This window comes from Phoxinus phoxinus, assembly GCF_949152265.1.
Source record: "Phoxinus phoxinus genome assembly, chromosome: 7".
Classification (NCBI taxonomy): Eukaryota; Metazoa; Chordata; class Actinopteri; order Cypriniformes; family Leuciscidae; genus Phoxinus; species Phoxinus phoxinus.
In genome coordinates, this window is record NC_136882.1 from 19,664,483 (window position 1) to 19,692,067 (window position 27,585).

Consider the following 27,585-nt stretch of genomic DNA (forward strand, 5'->3'; position numbering starts at 1 on the left):
AAAATCATAGGGAAAAAATCTGAAGAAACTATTTATTTGATCAACATATAATGAGTGGCTAGACACTGGAGACCATCACTAAATGAATGAAAAACCATCTAAACTATTGTTTTTTGGGCAATGAAAAGCCCCGACTCTCTTTTGTCAAAACATGTTTTCGTTCTTGTTATAGCTGCGTCACATAGCCTAAATATTCAAAAATATTGACTAGGCTACCAACATCTCTAAAGAATATATATTGAAATGATATGTCTTGTGTGTCTTCGAATTTGATGGCGGAATAATAGGCTACTTTTGCTGTCCAGCGCAGGTATATTTGCCTTTCATCAACATTTTTCTCAATCGGTTGTGCGATTGGTTAACATTTTGTACAATTATCCTTGTATTATTGGGTTAATAGAATTTGCAGTCTGATTTTCATTCAGACAACGCCTTCATGTTTGCCTTGCATCCACTATATTTTATTTTGAGAACTCAAGTTTTCCGTATTAATTTTACGCGCAACAAAATCATAGCAGTGCACCACCAGACGGCAGTATCCTCGATTTAAAATGATGTTGTTTACCTTTTAAAATAATATGGTGTTTTATTTTGTTTCAGTCAAACAATTACTAGGTATAAAGGGAATTGGTTGTGTTGATTATATTTGGCAAAAAAAGATGTTGGCTAATTGAATGCAAAGTGAAATGAGGCTCTCATTCGACGTTTTTAAGCATACATGAGCATTTAAGCATTTTTAAGTGATAAATTAATTTCGACCGATTTTTTTCCTTTAACAGTTTTATAATCACAGATATTCAGCAACATATAGCTGACAAGTGGCTGTCTACCCTAGACGGTTTTTTTTACACACAAAGATTTGCCAAAACGTCACGAGGGAGCATAGCAGCTATTACAGTTATTATAAAGAATTAGATCGTATCTTGTAATGTCATCTAAATGGATAAAATCTACCATTTGTCCTCTTGTTCATTTATTGCAACCATTGAAGAGGCTCAAACTGCTACCTCAGTATTTACTCTACTTTAGAGGGGGCGGTGCTGACCCTTCGCGCACCCCGCCTACTAGTTCTTTCCTCGCTGTCTACGTCACTCCACCGAACTCCATGCAAATCGCTCCTCACTGGAACGCCATTGGCCGCTCGCTCATTTTAATCGCTGTCAAAACGCATCATATGGCCGCCGCTTTAACTTACTCTTCAACTCCACTAGGAAAAGTAACTCAAATGCACGTTCAATTAATGTGGATGTGAAACGGCAGTCGGAGACGACACAAACAGGCTGCAGGAGCAAAAAGAACCGTGAAACTAACAGCAAACGGTTGGGAATAAGTTGAATTCCACATTTCACCGGAGCTCCACTGGCTCGTGAAGCACCTGCTTCAAGCGGACTACAGAGCGCCGAAAGTTCATGCTTTTTCTCTGCTAGCTGAAAACTTTTAAGCCACTTGAATGTATAGCATGATGATGGAGACGGACCTTCATTCCCCTGGACCCCAAACCAACACGAATCCGGGGCAAACGGGTCCAAATTCGGGGAGCAAAGCCAACCAAGACCGCGTAAAAAGACCCATGAACGCTTTCATGGTCTGGTCCCGGGGCCAGCGCCGAAAAATGGCTCAGGAGAACCCCAAAATGCACAACTCTGAAATTAGCAAAAGACTCGGTGCTGAGTGGAAAGTGATGTCAGAGGCTGAAAAGCGGCCCTTTATTGATGAGGCGAAGCGGTTGCGAGCCATGCACATGAAAGAGCATCCGGATTACAAATACAGACCGAGGCGCAAAACCAAGACCCTGCTTAAAAAGGACAAGTACTCGTTGGCTGGCGGCTTGCTCGGTGGTGCAGGTGGCGGAGTCGGAATGAGTCCTGCAGGGGTCGGCCAGAGGTTGGAGAGTCCTGGCGGTCATGGAGGCTCGGCCAGCGCCGGCTACGCACACATGAACGGCTGGGCGAACGGCACTTACTCCGGACAGGTGGCCGCCGCGGCAGCAGCGGCTGCGATGATGCAGGAGGCTCAGCTCGCTTACAGCCAGCACCCAGGTAGTGGGTCTCACCATCACCACGCTCATCACCATCACCCGCACAATCCCCAGCCCATGCACCGCTACGACATGACTGCTCTTCAGTACAGCCCCATCTCGAACTCCCAGAGCTACATGAGCGCTTCTCCGTCCGGCTACGGTGGGATTTCATACGCGCAGCATCAAAACTCCAGCGTCGCTACTTCTGCGGCCATCGGCACGCTGAGCTCGCTCGTGAAGTCCGAACCCAATATAAGCCCTCCGGTAACCACACACTCCCGAGTCCCCTGCACCGGAGACTTGAGAGAGATGATAAGCATGTATTTACCGACCGGGGAGTCCGGGGATCCGTCTGTGCAGAGCAGACTGCATGCCTTACCGCAGCACTATCAGAGCACAACTGCCGGAGTAAACGGAACTGTCCCATTGACGCATATTTGAAACAGCTGATGGAAAGTGATGGGTAACACTCCACCAAAAATATTTACCTCTTCTTCTTTCTTTTTTTAGATTGTCATTAAACTACTTTTGTACAGATTGTTTTATGATGTTATTGTAAATTAAAGGTAAATATTGTTTCGATTGCAGTACGGAGAGAAACTGAGATCTAATGAAATGTATCACATTCAGTGAAACATTGTTTAAATATGACGTCTTTAAAAATGATTCTGACAGCGTTTCTGGCCACGCCAAGAAATATGCGACACACTGTTATTCTTTAAATATTTAAGTTTCTGTGCAAATTGACTTTTGAGTTGATAATAACAAAAGTCTAGCGTGAATAACACAATGAAATGTTTTTGAGAGCCCATAAAGAGTTTTCTGCTTATTACATTTACCAAAACGTTTGTATACGTGAATTAATGTACCAGATTTATGTTGTAATATTTCTTGTAAATTGTGAATAAGTTTTAATATTTCAAAAGACTGGCACGTCACTGCTGCTGTACATAATTTATGACATGCATTCCTGCCAGTTCAAATCTTAACCTTGCGTTGATTCATGGTCTAAATAAAATTGGAGAGAAAGTTACTCTGCCCTAAATTGGTGTTAGTTTTGTTACCTATCAGACTTTGTCATTTAACATGTGTTTGATTTACTACACTTTCTAGTAGACACTTTCTCTTCGTGAATTGAAGACAAAATATTAATCGGCAGGTATAATTACTTTATTTAGCTTTAGGACCTTTTATTTTAATGTGTATTTTACAAGCTTCAACGTGCTACTAATGAGATCTTTGAAAGTATCAAAACTGGGAAAACGTATTTTCTAAATAGGTCACACTTGGTCTTACCCGTCATAGGAACTTGAATATATATTACAATAAATATGCATTATAACATTTGGTGGAAAAATAATTGTATATAGGTTTGTTGACCTTTAATGATTATTTTAAAAGTGTGTCGTACTTTTGTCATTAATTTATAATTTGAGTCATTTTATTTAAGTGTAATTGCCTTTATAATAAGCCGTCTACTTAGGTAAACTAAATTAATAGGCTAACTGGATAATATTTTTTTTAAAACAAAGATCAAACTAGAGAAAACTAGAGAATAAAATAATAAATATTGTGTTTTTAAAATCGCCTTGCTAAATTTTAATTATCACTCTTTAAAGGTAGGCTATTTCAAATCTGTGTTTATTCATAATATAAATTATTTGTTAACTTATATAATTAGACTAGCTGTGTACAAAGTTTACAGTTGCTTATTCAATTGTAGACTTTGTTTGGTAACTAAGGTGTATAATTTGGTGTGCTTGAAAACAAATTATTATTATTGCACTAAAATTGCAATTGCATTAATTCATTTCGTCTATCACAATAATATTTGCAGTTCAAAAGTTTTGTTGTTTAACTGACACGTTTACATTTATTTTAACCATAGGAGTTTGCTACAATAATGAATCAATTGTATAGGTAGATTTGGTTGAATTTTGAAAATGAATTCGCCGATGTTAGTACATCTGTTTGATTAAAAACATATGTAAAAAGTTTTTCTCACGAGATGTTTATAATATTTTTGAATTAATAGTATAATATGAATAATAGCTCATGTTTCACTTTTTAAAATAGATTTCAATTCACACATGAAACGTGTTTGATTAGGCCCACATATTAGTCAAAACACGTGTTTGTACTGCAGTAACTTGTAGTCTCTTATTATATGAAAAGTGTGTGAACGTTTTCATTTCCTAGTTTTGTTGTTTATTTATTCTCGAGTCTGCGTGGCTGAACATAATGTGATCTGAAGCAGGGGCAGAAGGATGTTTAACAGTGACCTGGATCAGCAGCAGACACGCTGACCTCTGGGACAGAAAGTCAAAGGTTATTACAATTACCTGCTGTCATGGGGCTAGTTTAGCAACAAGTGTCAGAAGTGCAAAGCCGCAACACACTATGGCACCAGACGTCCCTTTTCTCGTTGTGATGCGCATGTGAGGCCTTCAAATCTGCAAGTGCCACTTCACGCACTTGAAATAAATATGAAGCAGAACAGAGTCAGGAGTGCTAAAACTGTTATGTACATCATAAATTGCACGATCTCGATAGCATTTATTTTTTAACAGAGAACTGAATACTCTAAAAAATGCTGGGTGGTTTCAACCCAAATTTGGGTCAACTATGGACAAACCCAGCCATTGGGTTAAATTAGTAAATTACATTTTTAACCGCATGTTTGGGTTTGTCCATAATTGACCCAAAATTGGGTTGAAATAACCCAGCACTTTTTAGAGTGTTTTATTTCAGCCACGTTTCTTTCATGAAAACAGATCTTACATTAAACGGTCAATTATTCTGAACACACTTTCCTTTCCCCTCCACTACTAGCCCATATGAGAATGTCCACTCAGGAGCCATTTGTATTTATCGCCAGATGAAAAACTACACGGATTAAGCGCCGAAAATAGAGAGGCGGAGAACCAAGTCACGGCACTTGCCAGGTTAAAGGGAAGCGTTCTGGTACATTTAACCAAAATAATTTACCACCCCGCCAAAAGAGGGGAAGGCACGCGGGGTGGGATGGGTGAAAAGGATGGGATGGAGTTGGCGGTGGGAGGGGTGGCGGTGGACTTGAACCAATAAATCGTCTCAACGTGCGATACCCTTATCTTGTAGCCACCGATATATTCTGTGCTGGGAAGCCATCAACACTGCTGGCTCGTATGAAAACTCCCGATCTCTTGCACTCGCTGTCCTAAATGGGGATAATTAGCATCACTTTATCACGCCTCTCCATATTTTCTCCCTTCTCCAAAAAACCCGGTACGCTGCTATTGGTCGCTGCTCTGTCACAGAAGATTACGGAGACAGATTGCACGGAACGAATGTGCTGAACGAGATTAGGGAGGAATAGAAATAGCAACTGGGCCAATAAATTCCTCGCGAGGGCCTTATCGTGCAATTACACGTTGACATGTTTAACAATCTTGCTGCCTCTTAATCCTGCGCCCTTCCAAGAGGCGAGATGCTGCGCCGTAATTTCTGCAGTCTGCGATTCCGGAGCAGTAATTTAAGCATATGCACAACGCCACGAAAAAGCAACTTTGTTCAAACTTTCATTTAGTAAAATGTTGCTGTCTTTCTTTCTGCTAATTATACATTATTTGTTCCACACCGTGACCAACAGTCTCTTTTAGCCGCGGCAGACACAGACCAGGGGCCCGAGCATTGTCGCATGTAAATCAGCCCCTTAAGTTTCAGTAGGCTACGATTTTTGTCTGAATTGCGTCATTATTGCTCGGAAGAGCAAACAGTAGGCTAATTCAGTGGACTAATTTAGTGATGCACCCATGGGATTGCTTTTCACAGATTTTCTCATGTTGTTGTGCATCACTGAGAATCCAATTACCATTATAAAACGACTGCTGTTCAAAAAGTCTAGACTGTTTTATTTAAAAAAAAATATATATATAAAAAAACATGCTAGATGACCAATGCAAGGCTATGCATTTTCAAGGCGCTTATGAAGCAAACTGCTTGTTTAATAAACTAAGCTTTCGTACCTTAACTCTCTCTCTCTCTCTCTCTCTCTCTCTCTCTCTCTCTCTCTCTCTCTCTCTCTCTCTCTCTCTCTCTCTCTCTCTCTCTCTCTCTCTCTCTCTCTCTCTCTCTCTCTCTCTCTCTCTCTCTCTCGCCCTCGTGTTCGGCAGAGAGGTCTGTGTAAGGATGATTGTGAGAGACTCTGCTGGAATTTGGCAGGCCCGCTGCTTGGAGAGGCGCCCCACGCTGTGACTCCCATTCAGCGGTCCAGCGCGCTGTGAGGTTGGGAAGTTTCACTGAGCCGTGCACTCAATGGCTCCACAAAGCTGATTACAAGCCCCAGCGAATTCCTGAAGGGACCGGGCAGCCACGCAGGTGTGCGGGAAACCGGGGCAACCCTTCAGAGTTATAGTGACAGAGCAACAAGACAAGCCATGAGACCACACAAAAAGCAAAGCGTCCCAGGAAGCGGCCAGGGATTTGGTGGGAAAAGAACACCTTAAATGTCTCCCTTGTGAGCAAAAAGGGAAAGAGAGGATAAACTTTCCGAAGGCCTATTAAAATGATGCGCAGACTTCTCAGGACAGTGAACTAAAATGGCTGTGCAACGGAAACATATTTTTTGTGTTCATTTTGCCATATGCATTCTGAATAGTCCAGTGTCTCACGATTGGGGTTCAGGGTTAACAACGATCCATAAAACGTAAAGGCCTGCTCTCACTCACTGTGCACAATTCATTCTCCCTGGTGCGAAAAAATCTACATCAATGAAACAGACAGCGTATTTAATTAGAGCGGAGTCTAACTATCAATTACTCAGGAAAAACACAGGATCCCCAAGGACCGGTAATCAGCGCGCCAACAGTCGGCCGCGCGCTCATTACAGCAAAGCGACAGGCGGGAATAATAATCAGGGCGCGGCGACGCATCTGCCTACTGTATTTCCACCGCATCCTCGTGCCTCTCAGAACTTTAATAACTCGTCGTTTTTACTCAGTTTCGCCCAGTGGTAGGACGACATGACCCTTGTTGTTGATGTATTCATTTTGGCCTAATGTCATTTCTCTTTTGGACTTTAACCCCATAGTCCATGTATGATCAGTTTTTATTTTACAACTTGAACTTTAATTTTATTTCATTCAGTCCACTTAAAATCGTAAAATACAGGTTTACTAAAACCATTTGTGTTATTTGTTTTTAGTTTCTATGGTTTTCATTGGCATGAAAACCATTTGTTTGTTTGTTGTTGTTTTTTGGGGGGGGACAAAATAAAATGAGACTTAGCCTACTAGCGTATTGCTCTCTTCATGCTGAAGTTTTAGTTTTGTGGCTAGCTGAGGAGCTTGGGTTTAGGAGAAGTGAATTTGCCACAAGTTATTTTACAAGATAAATTGCTATATACACATGTCAGTTCTTCAGTCAGTGTTTGTCTCGAGCTTCCTGACACAATTTAGCATGCTAACGTGCGTGGTTGCTAGCTAGTTGAATAAAGAGATTCGTCTAAGACTAAGTTCTTAATTTTATTGGGTTTTCTCATTCCAATTAGGTTGCGGCTATATGAATTCGAGGTGACTTCACATGGACATTAGGCTATATGTTAAATTTTATTTTTTTTCTTCACAAATTAAGTTTAGCCAAATAATGATGTAGGCTATCTATTAAATGTGAAATATTTTTGAGTTCAGCTACTTTCATTCTGGTTCAGTTCTTCCAACATTTCGTCAGTTTTAGTGAGGGCTCAGTCTTACTTTATGCGGCTAATTTAATCCTCCACAGAGTCAACAAGGGCTAATTGAGATCAGCGGGGCTCAAACACCCATTCACAATCAGATTGTCCCGTTAAGTCGTTTTGCGTGGGGTTTAGGATTCGGAAGTAACCATATTGTGGCAGTCTATAGATCAAGCTGGCTTTGATTCCTGAATTATACAAATGGCAAAGGTCTCTGAGACTTAGGCATGTTTCAGTTCCCATGCTTAGCTTTATAAATATGCTATAAATCTATTCCAGTCTTGGCCTCACCTGTGTCCTGTCACCCCTGCTGTCCTCATGTGATTAGAGGACAAAAGCACTTACCCTGCCCGGCTATGGTAGTCAATCAACCACAACGGACTATGCTAATTGAGGGGAAAGGCGAGAGGAAGACGAACAGTGATCCCAATTGTTTGGCGAATTTCACAGCTCAGCGCAGCTGCAATGCTACTGTTCTCTCCCAATACACTCTTCCATCACTTCTAACACAACGCTACTGTAAGCCGAAGTCTGTGCGAACATGCATTTGCAATACTCGCTAATGTCGCGATTTTCTCACAGAAGTCGATATATTAGATCAGAAACTATAGCCATGTAGTGTACAGCTGAAGAGATACATGAGACGCACTCTAAAGTTGCCGAGGAGCTGTCCAGGTCCTGAAATAAACGCGGACAACATCCGCACGTTCAGTTGGGCTATATCACGAGACGAGCGACACATCTTCAAATAGGCCTAAGTCATATTAAAAAATCATTTTAATAGTAGCCTAACCTACGTTTTTTAATGATCGCTCTTCGTTCATTTCTCTCCGATTTTTGTATACTTAGATTAGCCTCGCCTCTGCGTACGACTCTCGTGTGACTTGATCGAATTTAAAATTGATGGTCAAAGTTGGTGCTTCGGGTTTTTGGACATGATGCAATAAAGCCAAGGTTATGTTAGCAAGGCTTGCTAAGGAAGAAATTTTGAATAATGTTTGTAACCAAACAGTTGTGGTGGGGCACCATTGACTTCCATAGTAGGAAAAAAAAAAGACTTTTTGTCTGTTTAGTTATTACAAACATTATTCAGCATATCTTCTTTTGTGTTCAATAGAAGAAAGAAATTCATGCAGCTTTGGAACAACTTGAGGGTGAGTAAATTATTACCGAATGTTCCCTTTTGGGTGAACTCCCTTTTAAAAAGCATTGCATTTGGTTTATAATAGACAATTTAGCACAAATAGACATAACGATTTTGAGTATTTAAAAAAAAAATCTATTTGGTTCAGCCTTTGTTTTTGTTTGGCTTTCTCCCGTTTTTCAGTCTGAGATCAAATATGTACCTAGAAAACGACTTGTAGCACATATACAAAAAGAATGACAACTTTAACTGCAAATGACTTTTTCCTCGCATCTAGTTTGACCCACCTCACAAGGTGCCCTTCCTCTCAGCAGGTGTCAGAAAATAGGCCTCAGAATTGTTTGTGTTATTCCGTCGCTGGAGTCCCACTGTGCTTCTGTATTTTGTGATGGGATCAACTTTGACTGTGTCTGATTGTGTTGCTTTTACATCTGAAAGAGGGAGGGAGAGACAGAAAGAAACAACAATAAAAGAAGTTGATGTTTATGGATTGGTCATTGATTTTGTTGCTCTTGGCGGTATGGGCCCCTTTTTTTTAATAAAGACAGGCAAGGATATGGAAGCGTGTACAGCAGCGCAGGCTAAAGCTGTAGAAGTGGATGGAGTCTGCGTGGACAGTCGCTGACAGTTGAAGTACCTGCCCTGAGGACTGCTTGACGGATTGGGGGCAGCGGGGTTAGGGGTGATAATGACACACCCCACTGAGTGTTATTACTTAAAGACTGTGCTGGGCTGAAATGACATTGTAATGGGATGGGGCTTTTGCCACGTTTTCATGGCACTGGGTGCTCTTGCTCAGCAACTTACTTCCAGCTTCTGTGTCCTCTTTTGTCTGCCATATAACTGCTTTTTTTCCGCCCCCTGTCTGTTTCCCTGTCCCTCTTTCTCTCACTCTTCCCTATTCTTTCTAGTGTCTGCTTACATGCATTACAGAGACTCGCTTTTATGCATGCATAGGTTCCTGGCAGAATACGCAGAAATTTGGAGCATAACTTTTTTTTGTTCTTCCTCGAACACTGAAAAAGCTTATGTGTGTCTGTACTAGCTTCAGTGCACCTTCACGCTTACTACTGAACACATGGCCTGTCTGGCTCAGATCATGACTGGAGCTCTACAACAATGAGATCCCATTCAGTTCGACTCAGGCACAAGTGCTCATGTTTTGTGTAAGTTATCGTAAACAAAACTCAGATACATTTTCCACTCGAAGCATTTATGCCAAAACATCTGTCTTTTTGTTTTGCAGTGCATTGTAAAAAAAAAAAAAAAAAAAAAACCTTGCATCAATACATAGTGTCCTTCTAAAAGAAAGGATACAGGCCATATAGATTTTATTTGTTTTTAAATGTGTGTTTGCGGTTAGTTTGTGGTCTGCAGTGACAAGCCCCTGGTGTGACTAAGGTGGCGCTCCTATTGTGATTAATAAGCAGCTCTGCCTCTAATTCTTTCAGTTCTCACATATAGATGGACTCCCTGTGTTCATATACAAAGGGATTTTTAGCCCTAGTGGTTACTTTCCTCTAGTACTTTTAGCATTTAGAGTGAATGTAACACTTGGGTAAATAAGAATGACACATTATACACACACAGACACATATGTGTGTGTGTGTGTGTGTGCGTGTGTGTGTGTATTATATGTATATACCACCAGCCTGAACCGCTAATATAAGGCAAAATGGATCCATGCTTTCATGTTGTTTGTCAATTTCTGACCCTTCCATCTGTCTGAATGTTGTAGCAAATTATATTTGCATTAACGAGCACTATGAGAGAGTAATATATATATATATATATATATATATATATATATATATATATATATATATATATATATATATGGTAACACTTTATTTTTGGGTTCAATTCTCGCTATAAACCAGTTGCTTATTAGCATGCATATTACAAGGATATTGGCTGTTTATTAGTACTTATAAAGCACAAATGAATGCCTTATTCTGCATGACCTTATTCTACATCTTACCCAATACCTAAACTTAACTACCTTACTAACTATTGATAAGCAGTAAATTAGGCGTTTGAGGCAAAAGTCAGTTAATAGTGAATGTGTTCCCCATAATAAAGTGTTACCATATCTATATATATATGGTATATTATATATATATATGTGTGTGTTTATGTATGTATGTATGCATGTATAAAATGCAATTCAGTCTGTGCATTAACTGTTTTCAGACGTAACTAAAAACAGCTGAGATGTTTTACAAATCATTTTTAAATAGACTTTTTAAAAGTTCTTGCTCATGCAGTTTTTCTTTCCTTGCATGCCTTCTTAATAATTATAATATTAATAATAATAAAGAGTAATTCATCCTAATGACATAATTTGCCAGTACTCTCTCCACACCACACACGCATGCATTGTGGCTAAACTCTTAGTGGGTGCGAGAGCTGCATAGTATGGGCTATTAGTGCAGTGATTCATGCTTATGCTGGTCTCGATATCAGTGAGCTCCTTGTGAGTATGTGTATTACTCTGACCCCGCATCTTGAATGTGTTTAGAGGGGGGGTAATGCAGTTTCTGTGAAGAGTAACCTTAAACACACAATGATGTCCACTTTATGGCTGATGGACTTAATAAGCTGAGGAGCAGAGCTGTTTTAAACTGCTGTGGTTCCTCTGTTTCTAATGTGGCAGTATTTCTTTGCAGGGCTGAGGAAAAGCTGTTATTTCTCTCGGAGGCGCAGAGCCAATACCTGAGACCTCTGCCAAAAAAAGCCAATCCTTTTACACTGTAGAAATCTTTTAGTGTACGCAATACACGGATGCAAACTAAAATACACAAAAACCCATAGGAAATGTGTCTTTTCTCAATCAGAATTTCAGGCAAACACACACACTCGCTCACACACAGTTTGTTGATAATTTTAAGTAGTGGAGATTAGGTTAATGAGGGGTCAGGGGGTGACCATAAGAAACAACGACTTGGTTTCCTCTGGATGTCACTGATAGCTCTTATTGCTGCTGACCTTTGACATCCCTTACAGTGAGGGATCAACAGACTCTGCCATTTAGATGGACTAGATTACAATATCAATGTAACGGACACAGGATCCTTTTTACAAGGGTCCCTGAAATATATCTTTCAATGAAATCTAAAATCGCAGCTAAAGAGGGCCTATTTGTAACAATGACCTTAGATACTGACACATTTGGTGCCCTTTGAAATTGCTGTCAATTTGAATCAAAACAATTTCTCACCTTTTGACATAAATGCAAACCGATCAAAAGTTTGGGGTCTGTAAGAATTGTTATAGGTTTTTTTTTTTTATTTGATCAGAAATACAGTAAAAACGGTAATATTGTGAAATATGTTTGCAATTTATAAATAACCGTTTTCTATTTTACTATATTGTTTAAAATGTAATTTATTCCTGTGATGTCAAAGCTGAATGTTCAGCATCATTACTCCAGTCTTCAGTGTCACACGATCCTTCAGAAATCATTCTAATATGAGGATTTGATCCTCAAGAAACATTTATTATTATTATCAATGTTGAAAAACCGTTGTGCAGCTCAATTTTGTTTTGTGTGGAAACTTGCCTTAAATATCACTTTTACTGTCAAATTAATGCATCCTTGCTGAATAAAACTTTTTTTATTTTTTTATAATGAAACAAACTCACCATAACTAGTTTAGATAGTTTGGGAAAGTTTCCTTCCTGTGTGAGAAGGCCTGTTTTTCGCCCTTCCTTTTTCAGGCACAGATGAAGTCATGGATTCTTTTATATGTCTCTTTTCCCACACCTCTGTGTTGCTGCCCGTATTTTAATGATTAAAGCTGATCTAATATCTTAAGGCACAGGTAAAACTTTTCCAGAGATAACCTTAGATTAACATTACTTTAGAATATCTATCAATACCGTACAGCTCCAGTAATGGGACATAAATGCCAAAGCACACACAAATAAACCTCAATTTGCCAGACAACGCTACAGCAGCAAAATCAATCAGTTCATTAACATAATTAACTGCATACACGTTATATGACTTTTCACATCTCGGTACTCTGACCCACCGTTCTAAAGGTGACTCTTCAAATAAAGGTCGACTGTGAGTGTGAACGCGGCCTCGCTGTGATCGTGTCATGTCCGTACAAGTTTTTGAAGTCTTGGCTCTTGTGTGAGTGGAAAAGAGTAGATCAATTTCTAATAAACTTCTTCAATAGGCCAATTTTGCCTTTCACTGGCTGCTTTGAAAGGCTCCAGTTAGCATTTAGAGAAAGAGATGGAGAGTGAAGGATGATTACAGAGGAGTACAGTATGCCACTGAAGGTCATCACTCAAGGATAATGAGTGCTGTATTGAAACTACTCCTGTTTCCACCGTCTCTTTTTCCAAACCAGTCTACGTGAGTGAGAGTTCACTAAATCATATTGATCTCAAAACAACACAACTGATTGACGGTTGCATTTCAGGGTGTGAAAAAGTCCCATGTCCTTTCAAAGCAAAGAAATAATAATCTGGGTGTAGAAAAATGAGAAATTTCGACTGATATAAGGGTGAGGCTGATAAGGTGCATTTGATCAGATTAAAATCCCTCATTTTATAATCAGGAGAGCATTTGTACATTCATTAATTTTTGTTAACAGCAACAGCACAGCAAAGATATTTAAAAATATATATGGGAGAATTGTTTAGTTAGCAGCTTTTTGTTTTGTAAACAAACAAATATTTACAAACAATAAAAAAAGTGTCAAGCACTGAGTCGACACCTTACAAAAAAAAAAAAAAAACGGTTTTATATATATATATTTTTATCATCATTACTCCAGTCTTCAGTGTCACGTGATCTTTAAGAAATCATTCTAATATGCTGATTTGCTGCTCAAGAAACATTTCTTATTATCAATGTTGAAAACAGTTTTGCAGCTTAATATTTTAGTGGAAAGCATGGTAAAAAAAAATTCACGATTTTTTTGATGAATAGAATGTTTAAAACAACAGCAATTATTAGAAATTAAAGTCTTTTGCAATATGTATACATGTAATTACTGTCACTTTTGATCAATAAAAAAAATCAAATAAATAAATGAATAAAAAAAATCTTAGTAAGGATTTTAAAAAAAATTGTTTTTTACATGACATATATAACTGTCTTAAAATACATGAATGTTTGACGGCCATCGATGCTTGACACTTTTTGTCAACTAATGCAGAGAAACATCTTATTTCCTCCTTGCATATTTCCTGATTTATTTAATGTAATCTGAGGTGAACGGCCATAATGGGATTAGAGGCGGTGCTGCTGAACCCAGCGCGGCCCTGCTACCAGCTCACTCAAGAGAAACACACAGTTATCACACAACAGCAGATTGTTTTGAACTACTTATGAAAAAACGGAGCATCTGAAGACAGAGGCACTCTTGCCAGCGTGAGCTGGTGTTAAGTGCATGGTTGTTCCCGTTGTTTTATTTAGCATCTGCAGAATTCCCAGCATAGTTAAGGTGCTTTGGAAAAGGATTAACTGTTGCTGGCACTGGTGAGCAAGCCTCGCAGATTTTCCCCTAGCAAGAAAGTACAAAGAAGAGGAGGAAAAGGGAGATGGAAAGAGGGAGAAAAGGAAGAGAAACCACAATAACAAGTTGTATAAACATAACCTGTGAGTGAGACATGGGTAAAAGTATATCTAAACAACAATTATCCCTGAAGGAGGAAAGGAGGAGGCTTTCACTTGCCTACTTACAGTGTCCTATTACATCAGATGCTTAATTTCCGTCGCTCTCTTCTACCTTATTCCCTCCTTCTCTATCTCAGTGCCTTGTTTTTCTCTCATCATTTACGAGTCCCTTTTTGTCCTGTAATGTCCAGCTGTTTCTTCATAGGTCTCTTTAAAGAAGGGGTAATATAAAAAAGCCCAAATCAAAAGATGGTGCTGATGCTTCTAAAGATTAAACTCAATTACATATAAATCATGCAGTATTTTTGACTTATAAAATATAATCACATCTGAGTGACTGTATTATATTTTCTTTTCACATCTACAAATATGAGAAGTGATCTTGCTAATAGCTTCAAAGGTATTTCCCGTCCCTCAGCAATGACTGCAGATGATTAGGTAATCGAATTATTTAAAGGCGCTTTGAATTCAATATGACCGTGAAGCATTCCTGACATTATTGTCCATGACATTGTGTTCACATCCTGATTTTGATGAACACCAGCCCATAGTGTTTATAAAAACAAAGCTTACTCGAATTGAGATTGTGGATATCTGGCAGAACACTGTGATATCTTGCCTCCATCCTTCTTTGTCATTGAAAAAATGTTTTAAATGGTGTAAGGAGCAAATATAATTGAAGTCAGCCGCATCAGAAACGATCAAACTGCAATAAAGAAGACACCGACCTTGATACATTCAAAATAAATAGTGACTTTTTTTTTTTTATCATTCAAGTTTCCAGAGCGGGTCTGTTCTGTAGTGACAAATGATTTAGTCTGGGAAATTTGTAGTTTGTATTGACGGCATTCAGATGCTCTTCTGCTGTTCCTCTGGTTAGGTTCCTTGTTTCTGGAGCAGAGAAACCAGATCCGGCCTGTTCGTAGAACTGCAAACAAAAGCACTTGACTGACGGCCAGATTTCTTCTCGTGGCTGCACTCGGGTTTCCACGCTCCCAGTATGACGCTTGAGAGACGGCAGGTAACGCAATCTCAGGTGTGCTCGGGGGCGTGGCCGACCCTTTTCTCCTTCTTCACCTTGATCACCCGCAGCGCAGCGACAAACACGGCTCCGTTTCAACCACTTATCCTGCTCGGCTGAAATAATCATCTGATCAGCTCTCGCTCTCACACTCCCTTCTCTGTTTCTCAAACTTGTTTCCACTCTTTATTGCATGGAAGTACAGTCTGTTTTTTCACCCTCTGTCTGCAGTTATTCCGAATAAAGCCCTGAATGTTGAGCTCTGGTTTCTTCTTTTACCTTTTTAACTCTATGGAAATTGTGTGATGGTGAAAGGACACTCGTGGATGGCGTATTCTCTCTTATTAGTATGCGGCGCTTTTGAAAGGTTACAGTAATCCAATAGTATGGATATGCAGCATGACTTCCTGGGACTTGTTGAAATAATAATTTAGTTTGTTCAAGTGTTTTTGCTGACGGCACAGTACGCATTCCTGAGCCCTAACACAAGTGTTGACAAACAAGCACATATGATGGAAGTGAAAATTAGGGCATAAGGAGCGCTATTACGCATAATGTATAAATGTCATTTTTGTGATTAAATATGAAAGCTTCAAATCTATCCTTTCTGCTTGCTAGGTATACTGTATATTTTTGAGAGGGCCAACTCCCTGGCGTGCAGTATTTTAGAGTGCCCATTTAGCCAGGCCCCCTGCTCTCCTGACAGCTGATGGAAAAGGCAGTGTAACAATGAGCCCCCACCGTGCCTCTCTGCCTGCCCCCAACCACCAGGGGAAGAGGAAGCAGCGGCAGCCGTGTGACACATTATTCTGTCCCCCCGGAACCTGCAGCCAGGCCAAGCCCCCCCTCCGGGTTCCCTTGGACCTCTAAGTGCCGAGCCAGGGACTGAGTGACATTTCCAGAGTCCTGACCTTTGTTTTTCCATTGACTGGGAAGACGTTTGAAGGAGGTACAGTGCACGCTGGTCGACTCTCTGCAAACTGCACACACTGGCAATTACACACACAGTTTTAGTTCGTCTCGCACAAAAGGAAAACCGAGCGCTATGCTGTCACAGAGCTTATTTTCTCATAAACTGCGAGAGAAACGCACTATATATGGTGTACGTTTTACTATGCCGAATCTGTCCGAAAAGCCACGACAAACTTAACTAGACTAATGAAAGGTAACCTGAGGGCACTTTGACTCAACTTTAAGAGCAGAGTTTAATCTTCTCGAAAATGACCACTGGAGACCAAATCATGGCACATTTTATGTTTCTTGAAAGGTCCCCTCAAAATGAAGTCAGATTATTGAACCATTTAGCATTACATTGAAAAGTCTACTGCAAAATTAATTCAGGAGCCATGTTGGTTTGAAGTATGGGTTCTCGTAGGACTACATTTAAAAGCAAAACAGGAGAAAAGAAAGCCTCATGTGGAGAAAATGGCATAAAATGGAATGTACTGCAGTGTTGATAGGTTGAGTCTTGGGCTTTATTAATGATATAAGCTGCTGGCCAGTGCTTTGGTCAAATCAGACTCCTGCTATGGCTGCCACACTCCAAGAACGATGACATCACAGGGAGCAGGGCAAGTCAGATCCGCTGTTAATCGCTCGCCTTAATTGAGTGCTCTGCTGAGTTCAAAATTGCTCAGTACAATCAAGACTCATTTAAGAGTCCCACCATGTGCTCTTAGGCCATGATGAGATATTGCCTTCATTGCCTGTTGTTTCTGAATATTAGCCGGGCCTTTCAATACGCCCCCTACATATTCACCTTTTTTACTCGTACCCCTCAGGTTGCTGTTTTTACTGGCTATTTTTCACTAATTTCTCTGAATGCCATGTGGGGGAGGAAGCTATTGTTTTCGAACATCCTGGTCATACTCATCATTTGTTCGCTAATTCCAAATCGGCAGTAAGTATGGACCAGTAATGAAACGAAGTAATTCTTTCTTTTTTCTTCCTGAACACAGACAAGAATTCCTTCGTAATGTGGAAAGGATTATCAGTCAGCCGTCCATTTTCGCAAAACAGATCTTGTGTCACCTTGAATGGGTTTATTTTGCAGTATGAACTGTACATTATCCAGCTTACTATGCTGCTACTCATCAAACAAATTAATATATGTCATTTTGATTTGAGTTTAAATTATTTGAGAATTTAACCTGTATACCGTACCGCTAAGAAATAAAATAGTCCATTTGAATGTACAAAACAGTCGGCGTAGCAGCAAGACAAACACTGCAACAATATTACAATGATAATAATAGTGCATTAGCGCCCGCCCCCTTTTTCAGTAGAGCTTTTTTCCATTCATTTTTCCCATAGGGATTTAAAAAAAAGTCCTTGTTAAAGATCTATAAGCCATGACAAGACAATCAGCTACAAGGTGACTCATACACTTTGATTTAAAGCAAAAAAGTATTTGAAAATCGGACAAAATGACAATACTGTGTACTTATCAGCTTTAGTTTAACTACAATCCCATAAAGCATTGCGAACAGCATAATCGAATAGAGTGGTGCAGTTTTAAACTTAAGCGTTTGTGAAAGGAGAGCATGAGTTTGCGGTGTGATATGAGAGACATGAAAGTATTTTGAGTGGCCTGATAAATACAATGTTAGCAGGGTCGACATGAATATTAGGAAATGACAGATCAAAACTATATATAAATAAACGTGACATGACTTGACTGCCGAAATGCAATGCCGCTATGATCACATGCTTTCTTAACTGCTTTTTTCCTCATTGTCTTTTTTGGGGGGGCATTTTTCTACTTAGAGGAAAGTTCACAGCATATATTACATATTCATCTAAATGCTGCATAGATGCCATGGGGTTATTCGCTAACAGTATATCACTGAAAAGGTATTTCAAACTTCTTTTTACCCCTAAGCGAAACATGAAAAAGATATTTGCTGTGAATATACTGCATATGGGCCTTTAAGGCATCTTTACACAGCTAAGTTAGGCCTGCTCTATGCCTGCTCAAAATTCTGTTTTAACTCTAATAATGCAAAAACTCTATACTAAAAGACTCAGCCCTTTACATCAGTGTTGGGTAAGTCACTCTAAAAAAAAAGTAATTAATTACTAGCAACTAATTACATCTTCAACAGTGTAATTAGATTACTATACTAATACTCTCTAAAAAATTATTGCATTACTTCTTACTTTCTAAATCCAGCATAACAACCTCGATCAGTTGAACAATACAAGGATAGATATGAAACTGCTCTTTTTAGTCATCCAAATAATTTATATAAAATTGCATAAATTATTCATGAACCGACCAAAGTATTTTGATGGAGAAGGTTACATCAAAAGCATAATTTAACGTCTAATGTTACAATGTTTGATGTTTAATCCACTATTGTTTTATATATTGTTTGAATTGCTCTTTACATGCAATTACATCAGAAGTAAGTATTTAAATTATAGAAAAATTACGAGTAATCCCGTACATTACTTTTCAGGGGAAAAGTAATTAAATTACAGTAGTTAATTACTTGGTAGTGCATTGCACTTAACACTGTATAGCAGTATACAGTTAAAATTGCTGTGTAAAATTGCCACCTCTGAGCAGCATTAAACCTATTTGCCACTTAAGATGTGCTTGTGCCATCTTTACAGTGTAGATTTGATGTTAATATGGTAAAATATATAGGCAAAGGAGAAGCAGCATGTCAGCTGAAGATTTTATGAACACAGTAAATATGGCGTGTAGACATATGTGAAAAAAAAAAAAAACTCTCGCAGTGTAATCTGACACATCACCAGCCATGAAGTTATCATGCTGACTGAAGTTTATTTCTCGTTTCTGAGTGCTGTGCCTCTGGCATCTGGGAAAACAAGCACCACAGGTGCTCACATTGCATGTGGAGGCATATAAAATATAGCTGTAAAGTTTAAAAAATTTGTTCCACCAAATCAAAAAGCATTTTAAGGATAATTTTAAGACAAATATTTCTGTGCCCCCTAATTGGCCAGTCGTTGTCAATTTCAAATGTCAAATTCCTGTTTGGTGTCACAATAAATAGGTTGAGGTGGTGAGATGTCATCAATACCATCTGTATGACTCACCAGATACAAATTTATCTCAGAAATACAGAACGACTAGTGAGAGGGAAGGAGAGTAGAGGAAGAAGAGTCTTGTTTTGAAAGAGGACTCCTGTGCTTTTCACGATGCCTGGCTATCACAGTGTCACCTAGTTAATCTTGTGTTCAACACAGCATGTCACAGATCACACACACACACACACACACACACACACACACACACACACACACACACACACAGTGTATTAAACGTGACCACTCCCAACACAGTGAAACTGTTCAGGCAATCCACACCACTGAGGAGCGAATGTCTTACTTGTGTGATTTATTACTGTCTGACCACACAGTCGCATTGTTTTATACGACTGTTCAGCAATGAGTTATTCAAGAGCCTCATCTGAGACGAATGGAAACCTCAAGCTGAATGGTGTCTTGCCTCATTGTGATGTTCCACATTTTATTAAATGAAAGACAGTTACATTGCTGCTCAGGATCATATTATGAAATAAATGTTTTTCTCCAATACACATTGCACAGCATCTGCAATGGCCATCCCAGTCCCCAGACCTGAACCCTATAGAAAATGAGTGGGCTGAACTGAAGATAAGAAGCGCCAACATGGATCTGTGAATCTGAGGGATCTGGAGAGACTGTATGGAGGAATGGTCTCTGATCTCTTGTCAGGTGTTCTCCAAACTCATCAGGCATTATAGGAGAAGACTCAGTGCTGTTATCTTGGATAAGTATTTCATAAAGTAGTTAATAAAAGGGGGCAAATAATTGTTCCCAATGTTTATTGGAGAAAAACATTTATTTCATAATATGATATTCCTACACTTTAAAATGTTGATTTCAGTCGGACTATACCAATAATTCTTCTTTTGGTAAAGGTGCAGTTTCATTAGCGAAATTTCAACAAACTTTTGTGGGCAAAAAAGGCCATTGTCTATTGTCAATAGTGTAGCAATGTATGAAGCACAGCTCACACACAAGTCACTTTAAAAAACAGCTTTCTGTTGGACAATGTGGTTAATCTCCGACTTAAACCTGTGGCAACGTCTATGTGAGGAAATCTTTCACCATCACACAAAATTCAATTGATTTCGCCGAACACTAAATGAGACCTTTAACAGAATGTGATTGTAGCTTCTTCCAGCACGTATACGTTAATTGGACTACAATTGGCCTCTGTGTTGTGTGCTTCCTCAAGAGAGGTGTCGCAATATTTATTTCAAATATCAAATGTGATTATAAATTGGGCAGACAGAAAAAGACTGTAAAAACCTGACTACATAAAAACTCGCTTTAGTTTGATTATGACCAAACATGTAAATGTACTCACTGAACTGTCCGAGGCCACACGGGCATTAATGGCCTATTAGGACGGGTCGCTCAGGGTGAACAGTCATGTAGGTACAACGTTGATCACAGCCATTGTGTGTTGTCATGGTGGGACGGCAGGAGTGGAAACCTAGTACCAGAGACCTCACCTGATCTGAGCTGGCCTGATCCGTTCCCTGCTTGCTGAGGCCGTGACTGTGCTATTGAGAGAGTGCTGAACGCTGACCTTAATTGCTTGACGGACAGCTCAGATAAACTCATATCAAACATGTCCGCTGAAACCGTAGACGCTGTGTAATTAGTGAACTCCAGGGAAACAGATAAGGCTGCAAATCAAAAAGGGAAGGGGCCTGCGCATGCTAGTTATTCATTTATAAGGGCGTTGAAACGAATTACACGTACTTCGGCGCGCTCGACTTGATATTCAAACGTGCGACTTCGGAGACTAATCAAAGTGTGTTTGTTTTTCTTCATCCTATACCCACACATCTAGAGGTGCACAAGTATGTCACATGCTTTTCCTGTCCAGTTATTCTTGTGGTGCAACTACCCGGGGAGCGGGCCAACCCTGTCATTTAGCAGTAAGTTTATCCTGTGGTGGGATAGAGAAACTGTGGGGATAAAGGCAGCAGACCTATCCCATGACTAGGCTGGCGGAGGGGGGTGGAAAGCCTACCCCACAGCTGGGACAGGCCAGGTAAGGATCACTTACAGGCTGCAGGGTTGGGAGCATCATTGTGGCACCGAACTGCCCACAGTATTTACAGCCCCCCATACACACTTCAACAGTCTCAGGTTCAGCCTGCTGTGATGGAGCAGATAATATGCCTCCAGAGGAACCATCTGGAAAACCGAGCCACCACTCTGCTGTTGCCGCCCCAACAGAAATTCTCATGCACCTGTCTGTGCGCCAGACGCCGTTCCCGCTTTCTTTCAATGTTTTTTATTTATTCATTTATTGGCAATAATGGGGCATGTTGTCACCTTTGATGGGGTAACTTGTGACGATGTAACCTTCCATTAAAAAAAACAGTTAGAGGCAAAGAAAAAAACTAATTACAAAAATATTAAGCCAATATTTTGTCCAGTAATCATTTTAATTATTAAACTGAACTGAAATGTATAATATAAACACACATCCCAGTGTCAACTCTTTATTTCAAATAGAGTTTTGAACATACAGTACATAAAACACTTTTACTGTTAGGTTTTTGACTCAAAGCCTTACAGTAATTCAGATATAGCCCTTTTGGCAACTAGCCCCAGTCTCAAATAGTGACACATTTGTACTGACAAAACAGTATAGCTATAATATATGCACTGTGCAAAATAATCTCTTTCTTTTTGTCATTCTCCACAGGTGAATGCTCACGCACTTAAAAAAAAAGCACCGTTGATACCCACACATACACAAAAAAAGTGTGTGTGTTATGGGTATTTGCTTGTCATACCTCAGCAGACCATCTTCTTGGTCCGTGTAGAAATGTCAACCTCTCATCATCACGCTATATGGACACAGCAGGTGTCAGTGATGATAGTTTCACCGTGACAGCTCTGTCGAAAGGGTCCAGAGCTTAGACATCGTAATTATAGGCATTGAGACACACACACAGAGTCAGCCTATACCTTTCAGGCTCATGTCCCAATACAGAAATTACCTAATTATCTGATTTCTGCATTGGTGTGTGATTGTAATAATGAGACGCATAGCAGATCAAGGTTCATGGTTGTCTTTTAACGTCTGTTATGATGGAATGAACTACTCAACCGATGAAGCATTGTGAACGATGTAATTGTATCAACAAAAACAGTACAATATAAAAGTATGGACTGTATGTAATTGATAATATAAGTATGAAATACAATATTTTTAACGTTTATTGCTAAATATTTAAATATGTACAAATATACCATTCAAAAGTTTGGGGTTGAAAGTGTTTTTGAAAGAAGTCTCTTATGCTCACAAAGGCTTTATTTTAACAGTAAAAACAGTAATATTACAACATATTAATACAATTTAATACAATTTAATACATTTTAATATGTATTAAATGTAATCCTGTGATGTCAAAGCAAAATAATTTCTCCAGTCTTCGGTGTTATTGAAATGATTGTAATGTTGAAAATAGTTGTGTGATGCTTGAGCTATTCTGTTAAAACCTTCGTACACAATTTTTTCCAGGATTCTTTGATGAACAGAAAGCTTAAACAGTATTTACGGTATTAGAAATATATATTTTTAACTATGTAAAATTCTTTACACTACTTTTGATCAATTTAATGCATCCTTGCTAAGAAAAAGTAAAAGTATTAATTCCTTTATAAAATCGTACTTTTAAACTTTTGAATCGATTACGTAATTTTCACAGCTTTATGTGTGCAGCGGCAGGAGTAAAAACTGTACTTTTGCCACAACAGCGACTTCTCTGTGTGGTAGTGTCCACTTTAGAAGCATGGGTTGTGTAATTCACTTCAGAAGTTCAGAAAACATTGTTATTAAAGAGTTGAAATCACATTGACTTGTAGCTTCTACAGACACATTTATCTTCACTTCACCTCAGAGCTCGTGTTAGGTTTGAAAAGTTTACACATTATCGCTAAAAATGCAATTCTCCTTGGAGAAAATAAATGGGATTTTTACTACCACACTGTTGTACTCTATTGTTGGTCCTTGAGGAACTGAAGTCTTAAGGTATGGAATATGAAAGCAAGACTTTCCTCTCTGTGTACAAGACTCCATGCGAGCATGTCCGTGTCAGTCAGCACGTGTGACACAGGGAGGGTACGGTTTTGCCTTGTAAATGAGAGGGTGTGTGTCATTCTTGCAGTATCTTTGTGGGTGTGGGCGGTTTGTAACTTAACCTCTTGCTCCTCCTAATCACTAGCTGTCCATCACACGGGCCTAGAAGTGCTTTCCTTCCTCGTGCTCATCGGAGTCCTCGAGCACACTTTCATCCCGGATCAGGTGACCTCAGAGGTTTATGGAGAGTGGAGCCAACAGGACGGATGCGGTTTATCCAGGTACGGGACATGAATGTCCTAGTGATGTCGACGCACGTCTCACCTCTCCCCCCATGGCGACTGTCCTTCCTGCTACAGACACAAGCTTTCTTTTCTATTGGTTTGAACCTTTTGTTCAGGGTTTGCAGCATTTGTCGCCTCTGACAAGTATAATGAAATGCCAACGTTTGAACGAATTTGGGAGAGAGAACACCAGATACACTTTCTTTCTTAGTGTCACATCTTTCTCATCACCTGCTGTCCACGAGTGATACCCGATAAGTCCACAAACACACGTATATGCTTAGTGGAATAGTTCACCCCAAAATGAAAATTCTGTCATTATTTTCTGCCCCTCATGCCGTTCCAAACCTGTATGACTTTCTTTCTTCTGCGGAACACAAAAGAAAATATTGTAAAGAACTGTTTTTAGTCAATTCTGTCCAAAACTAACTTGGACCCCATTTACTTTCATTTTAATGACAACATTTTTTTGTAAATGAGTCAATGAGTGACAGATGGCAGAATTTTATTTTAGGGTGAACTAAAACTAAAATTACAAAGTTTATCAACCACTTTGTGCCAAGCTTTGTCCACTGTGTCCAATCATAATATCTGCTGTGAGATTATAAAAGGGACATGGCTTTTCATGGCTTTAGAAATTGTAATTAAATGCATTTAAAATTGTTTTGCGGTCTCACACCAACTCGTTTGAGGGGATGAAATCAATGTAAAAAGAAATCTTTGTTTTTCTCATTAGAAGTTGATTGCGGAGTTAATTGATTTGGAAGCTGTGAAAAGATGCTGCTTTAACAGCCTTCCTCGCTGATCCTGATAACAGTGTGGCCCGATACCTAACGAGGTGCTGCATTAATTGTCACCCTCTGTTGACGTATTCATTTGGTGTTTAACTGGGAGATTAATGTATTGATTGAATGAGTGGAGCAGCCTGGGAATGAAGCAGAGCTGGTGTTCTCAGTCTCGGCTCTGATGGACTTCAACGATGAGAGCGTCCCCAGTGCTGACACTGAGGCTGCTGGGACTGTCAACTTGCACGAGGGAGGTCTGTTCCGATTCTGACTGCTAATAAAGCTCTCTCATTCAAGAAGTCATCGGCTGTCGTTGGAATTCTTGGCTGCTTTTCTTGTGTGGAAGGCTGTGCTTCTCTTTTCTTCCAGGGTTGGACGAGGTGGGGGAGAGTTGTAAACCGTGAGCAATAGGGGGTCGATCTCCCCAATAGATGTCACAGATTTTAACGAGCAGTTTCAGCCCATCTCAAAAGACACGGAGCACAGCGGGGTGAACAAAGATGGTCTTTGTCTGGGTGTGTGGATGGGTGGGTGGGTGAGATGTGTGTGTGTATGTGCACACTTAAGAGAAATTGGAGGGGTGTGTGTTCCACGATAGGTGCCTTCTAGGGGCTCTTAACAGTGGGGTACCTTGGATTTTGGGATCGAGAAGGGTCACGACAACACATACGGTTCAAGATTTGTTCTGAAATTACTTACTTTGCACCCTGTATCTTTACTAGGCCATATCTGGATGCCTGCATGCCTACATGTATGTTCTCAGCCAATCAGCTGTATCGTGTCACGGGTGCTGCCTCTGCTGCGTACCCATTGTGTGGGTATTACAGAACAATTCTCATCAGGTCATCATGCAAAAACAAGCAAACAAACATGTGAATGAGCATATAAACAAATGAAACAAAATGTTGAACATGTTGACATTTCATTGCTTATCACCATCAGATTATATTCAGGTTAAAGGAGGCCGATTAAAAAAACACAAAATAACCTCTATAGTGCACTTCAGCTTGTTGAAATAACTTCCACAACAAAATTGGAAAAAAATGTTTTTCGATTTTGACATTTTTTTATTAAACAAGTGATATATAGTAAAACCAAAAACATTTTTAGTGTCACAATTTTTATATTTTGTATTTTACATAAAGTATTGAATAAATGTACACTACCGTTCAAAAGTTGATCAAAAATCCAGTAATATTGTGAAATATTATAACAAGTTTCTATTTTGTTATATATTAAAATGTAATTTATTCCTGTAATGGTAAAGCTGAATTGTAAGCATCATCACTCCAGTCTTCAGTGTCACATGATCCTTCAGAAATTATTCTAATATGCTCAACATTTCTCTATCATCATTGTTGACAATTTTTGTTGGAATTGTGATACTTTTTTTTCAGGATACTTTAATGGATAGAACTTTCAAAACAACATTGAAACAGCATTTATTTGATTAATTTTTTTTTGTTACAATGTAAAAGTCCTGTTGAGTTCATGCCTCTTCAATGATGCTGTCGCATAGGGCGACATACTATATTTTGTAATTCATATTTCAATACAATTTTTACTTAAAACGATATAATTTGTATTGTAAATTAGAAAAATGCAAGAATTTTCACTAGCGGTCTCAGACTTGCGAACGCCACTATTTGTGCCCTTTAAAATATCACTTAAGGCAGCCGATGTTATTTTAACACTGACGTAGTAATATCTGGCTTTGCCTATGTCCGCTGAGTTCAGGATGGGAATGGACATGTTCATTTTTAGTAGAGTTCTTTGAATCACATATGCAAGCCTTTGCGGGGAATGCATGTTGGCAAGGTTTTTTCTTTAGCTGTATTTTTTTAGCTTTTAAGTACAGTTTTTAACAGCTCTATAGAAGCCTGAATAATACAGACCTCTGTTCATTCTGTAGAAGAATTGAGTGGTTAATACTGAGGCTGAACAGAAGTATATGTGTATTTCATTCATACAAGAGCCCTATCAGACCAAAGACTTGGACCTCATAATCAATGAGTGGATACTGAACATATGGCCCAAGGTTTTGCCCGATCAATGGCTGTGCATTTTCTTGCATTGAGGACAGTCGGAGAGACAGCGAAGCTTACAAGTGTGTGCGTGTGTGTGTGTGGCTTTGAGACTTACAAGCAAAAATAAATGCTTTACTCTTTCAAGAGGTCTGATTGGGCCTTGGGCAAGCAATCTTTTGTTTTGGGAGGATGGGGAGGTTGGATTCAGTGCCTTCCTTTATCTAATGGCCCAGGTTGGGATAAAATGGCCTTTGCATAGAACAAAAGGTCCACTAATAAAAATTAAACAATGAAGGGAGACAAGCAAGGTCAGTGAGCAGAGTGGTAGAGGACTGAGTATTTTCTACTCTTCTGCCTATTTATCAAATATATTATCACCATTATTCGTTTTACAGTGCCATAAGTGAGGAAAAAAAATGGAATGTACACAGCTTTGTAGGACAGCATAGAGAGAAACATTCAGGGTTACCAGCTCTGTAAATTAGAAATTTGTGCAGAGGAATGATAACAGTTTGCAAACTTTTCACTGAGTCTTTCCAACGGTTTACAGAAAAGGCTCTAATATACTGTAGTATTTTTTTCGTTTAACAGGAAATGTTGTCTTTCATGTTATAGGGCAGATATCTTTGCAAATCTATAGATATTTGTATCATCCGTTAATGGTGGGCGATATTAATTCTTCCTTCAATCCTGGTTCAATATGTAAATATATGTATGGTTTATAGACAGAAAAAAAAAATGTGATTACGTTAGGATTTTTACAGCTGTATCTCAGTCTGTAGGTTCTGGCTGTTCAAATTGTATTTCGAACTGTCTTTTGCTTCACTC

The 27,585-nt window shown here is 39.2% G+C and overlaps 2 protein-coding genes across 5 annotated transcripts in view; both read left to right on the forward strand.

Moving 5' to 3' along the window:
- rev1 (REV1 DNA directed polymerase) overlaps positions 1–27,585 on the forward strand; it is a 132,265-nt gene that overhangs the window by 77,150 nt on the left and 27,530 nt on the right. The window lies entirely within an intron of this gene.
- Positions 1,132–7,049, forward strand: sox1a (SRY-box transcription factor 1a). The gene is given in 3 exon segments (XM_079618794.1): positions 1,132–2,284; positions 6,175–6,252; positions 6,255–7,049. Coding segments are annotated over 3 exon segments (1,074 nt in total). The 5' UTR covers positions 1,132–1,450; the 3' UTR covers positions 6,417–7,049.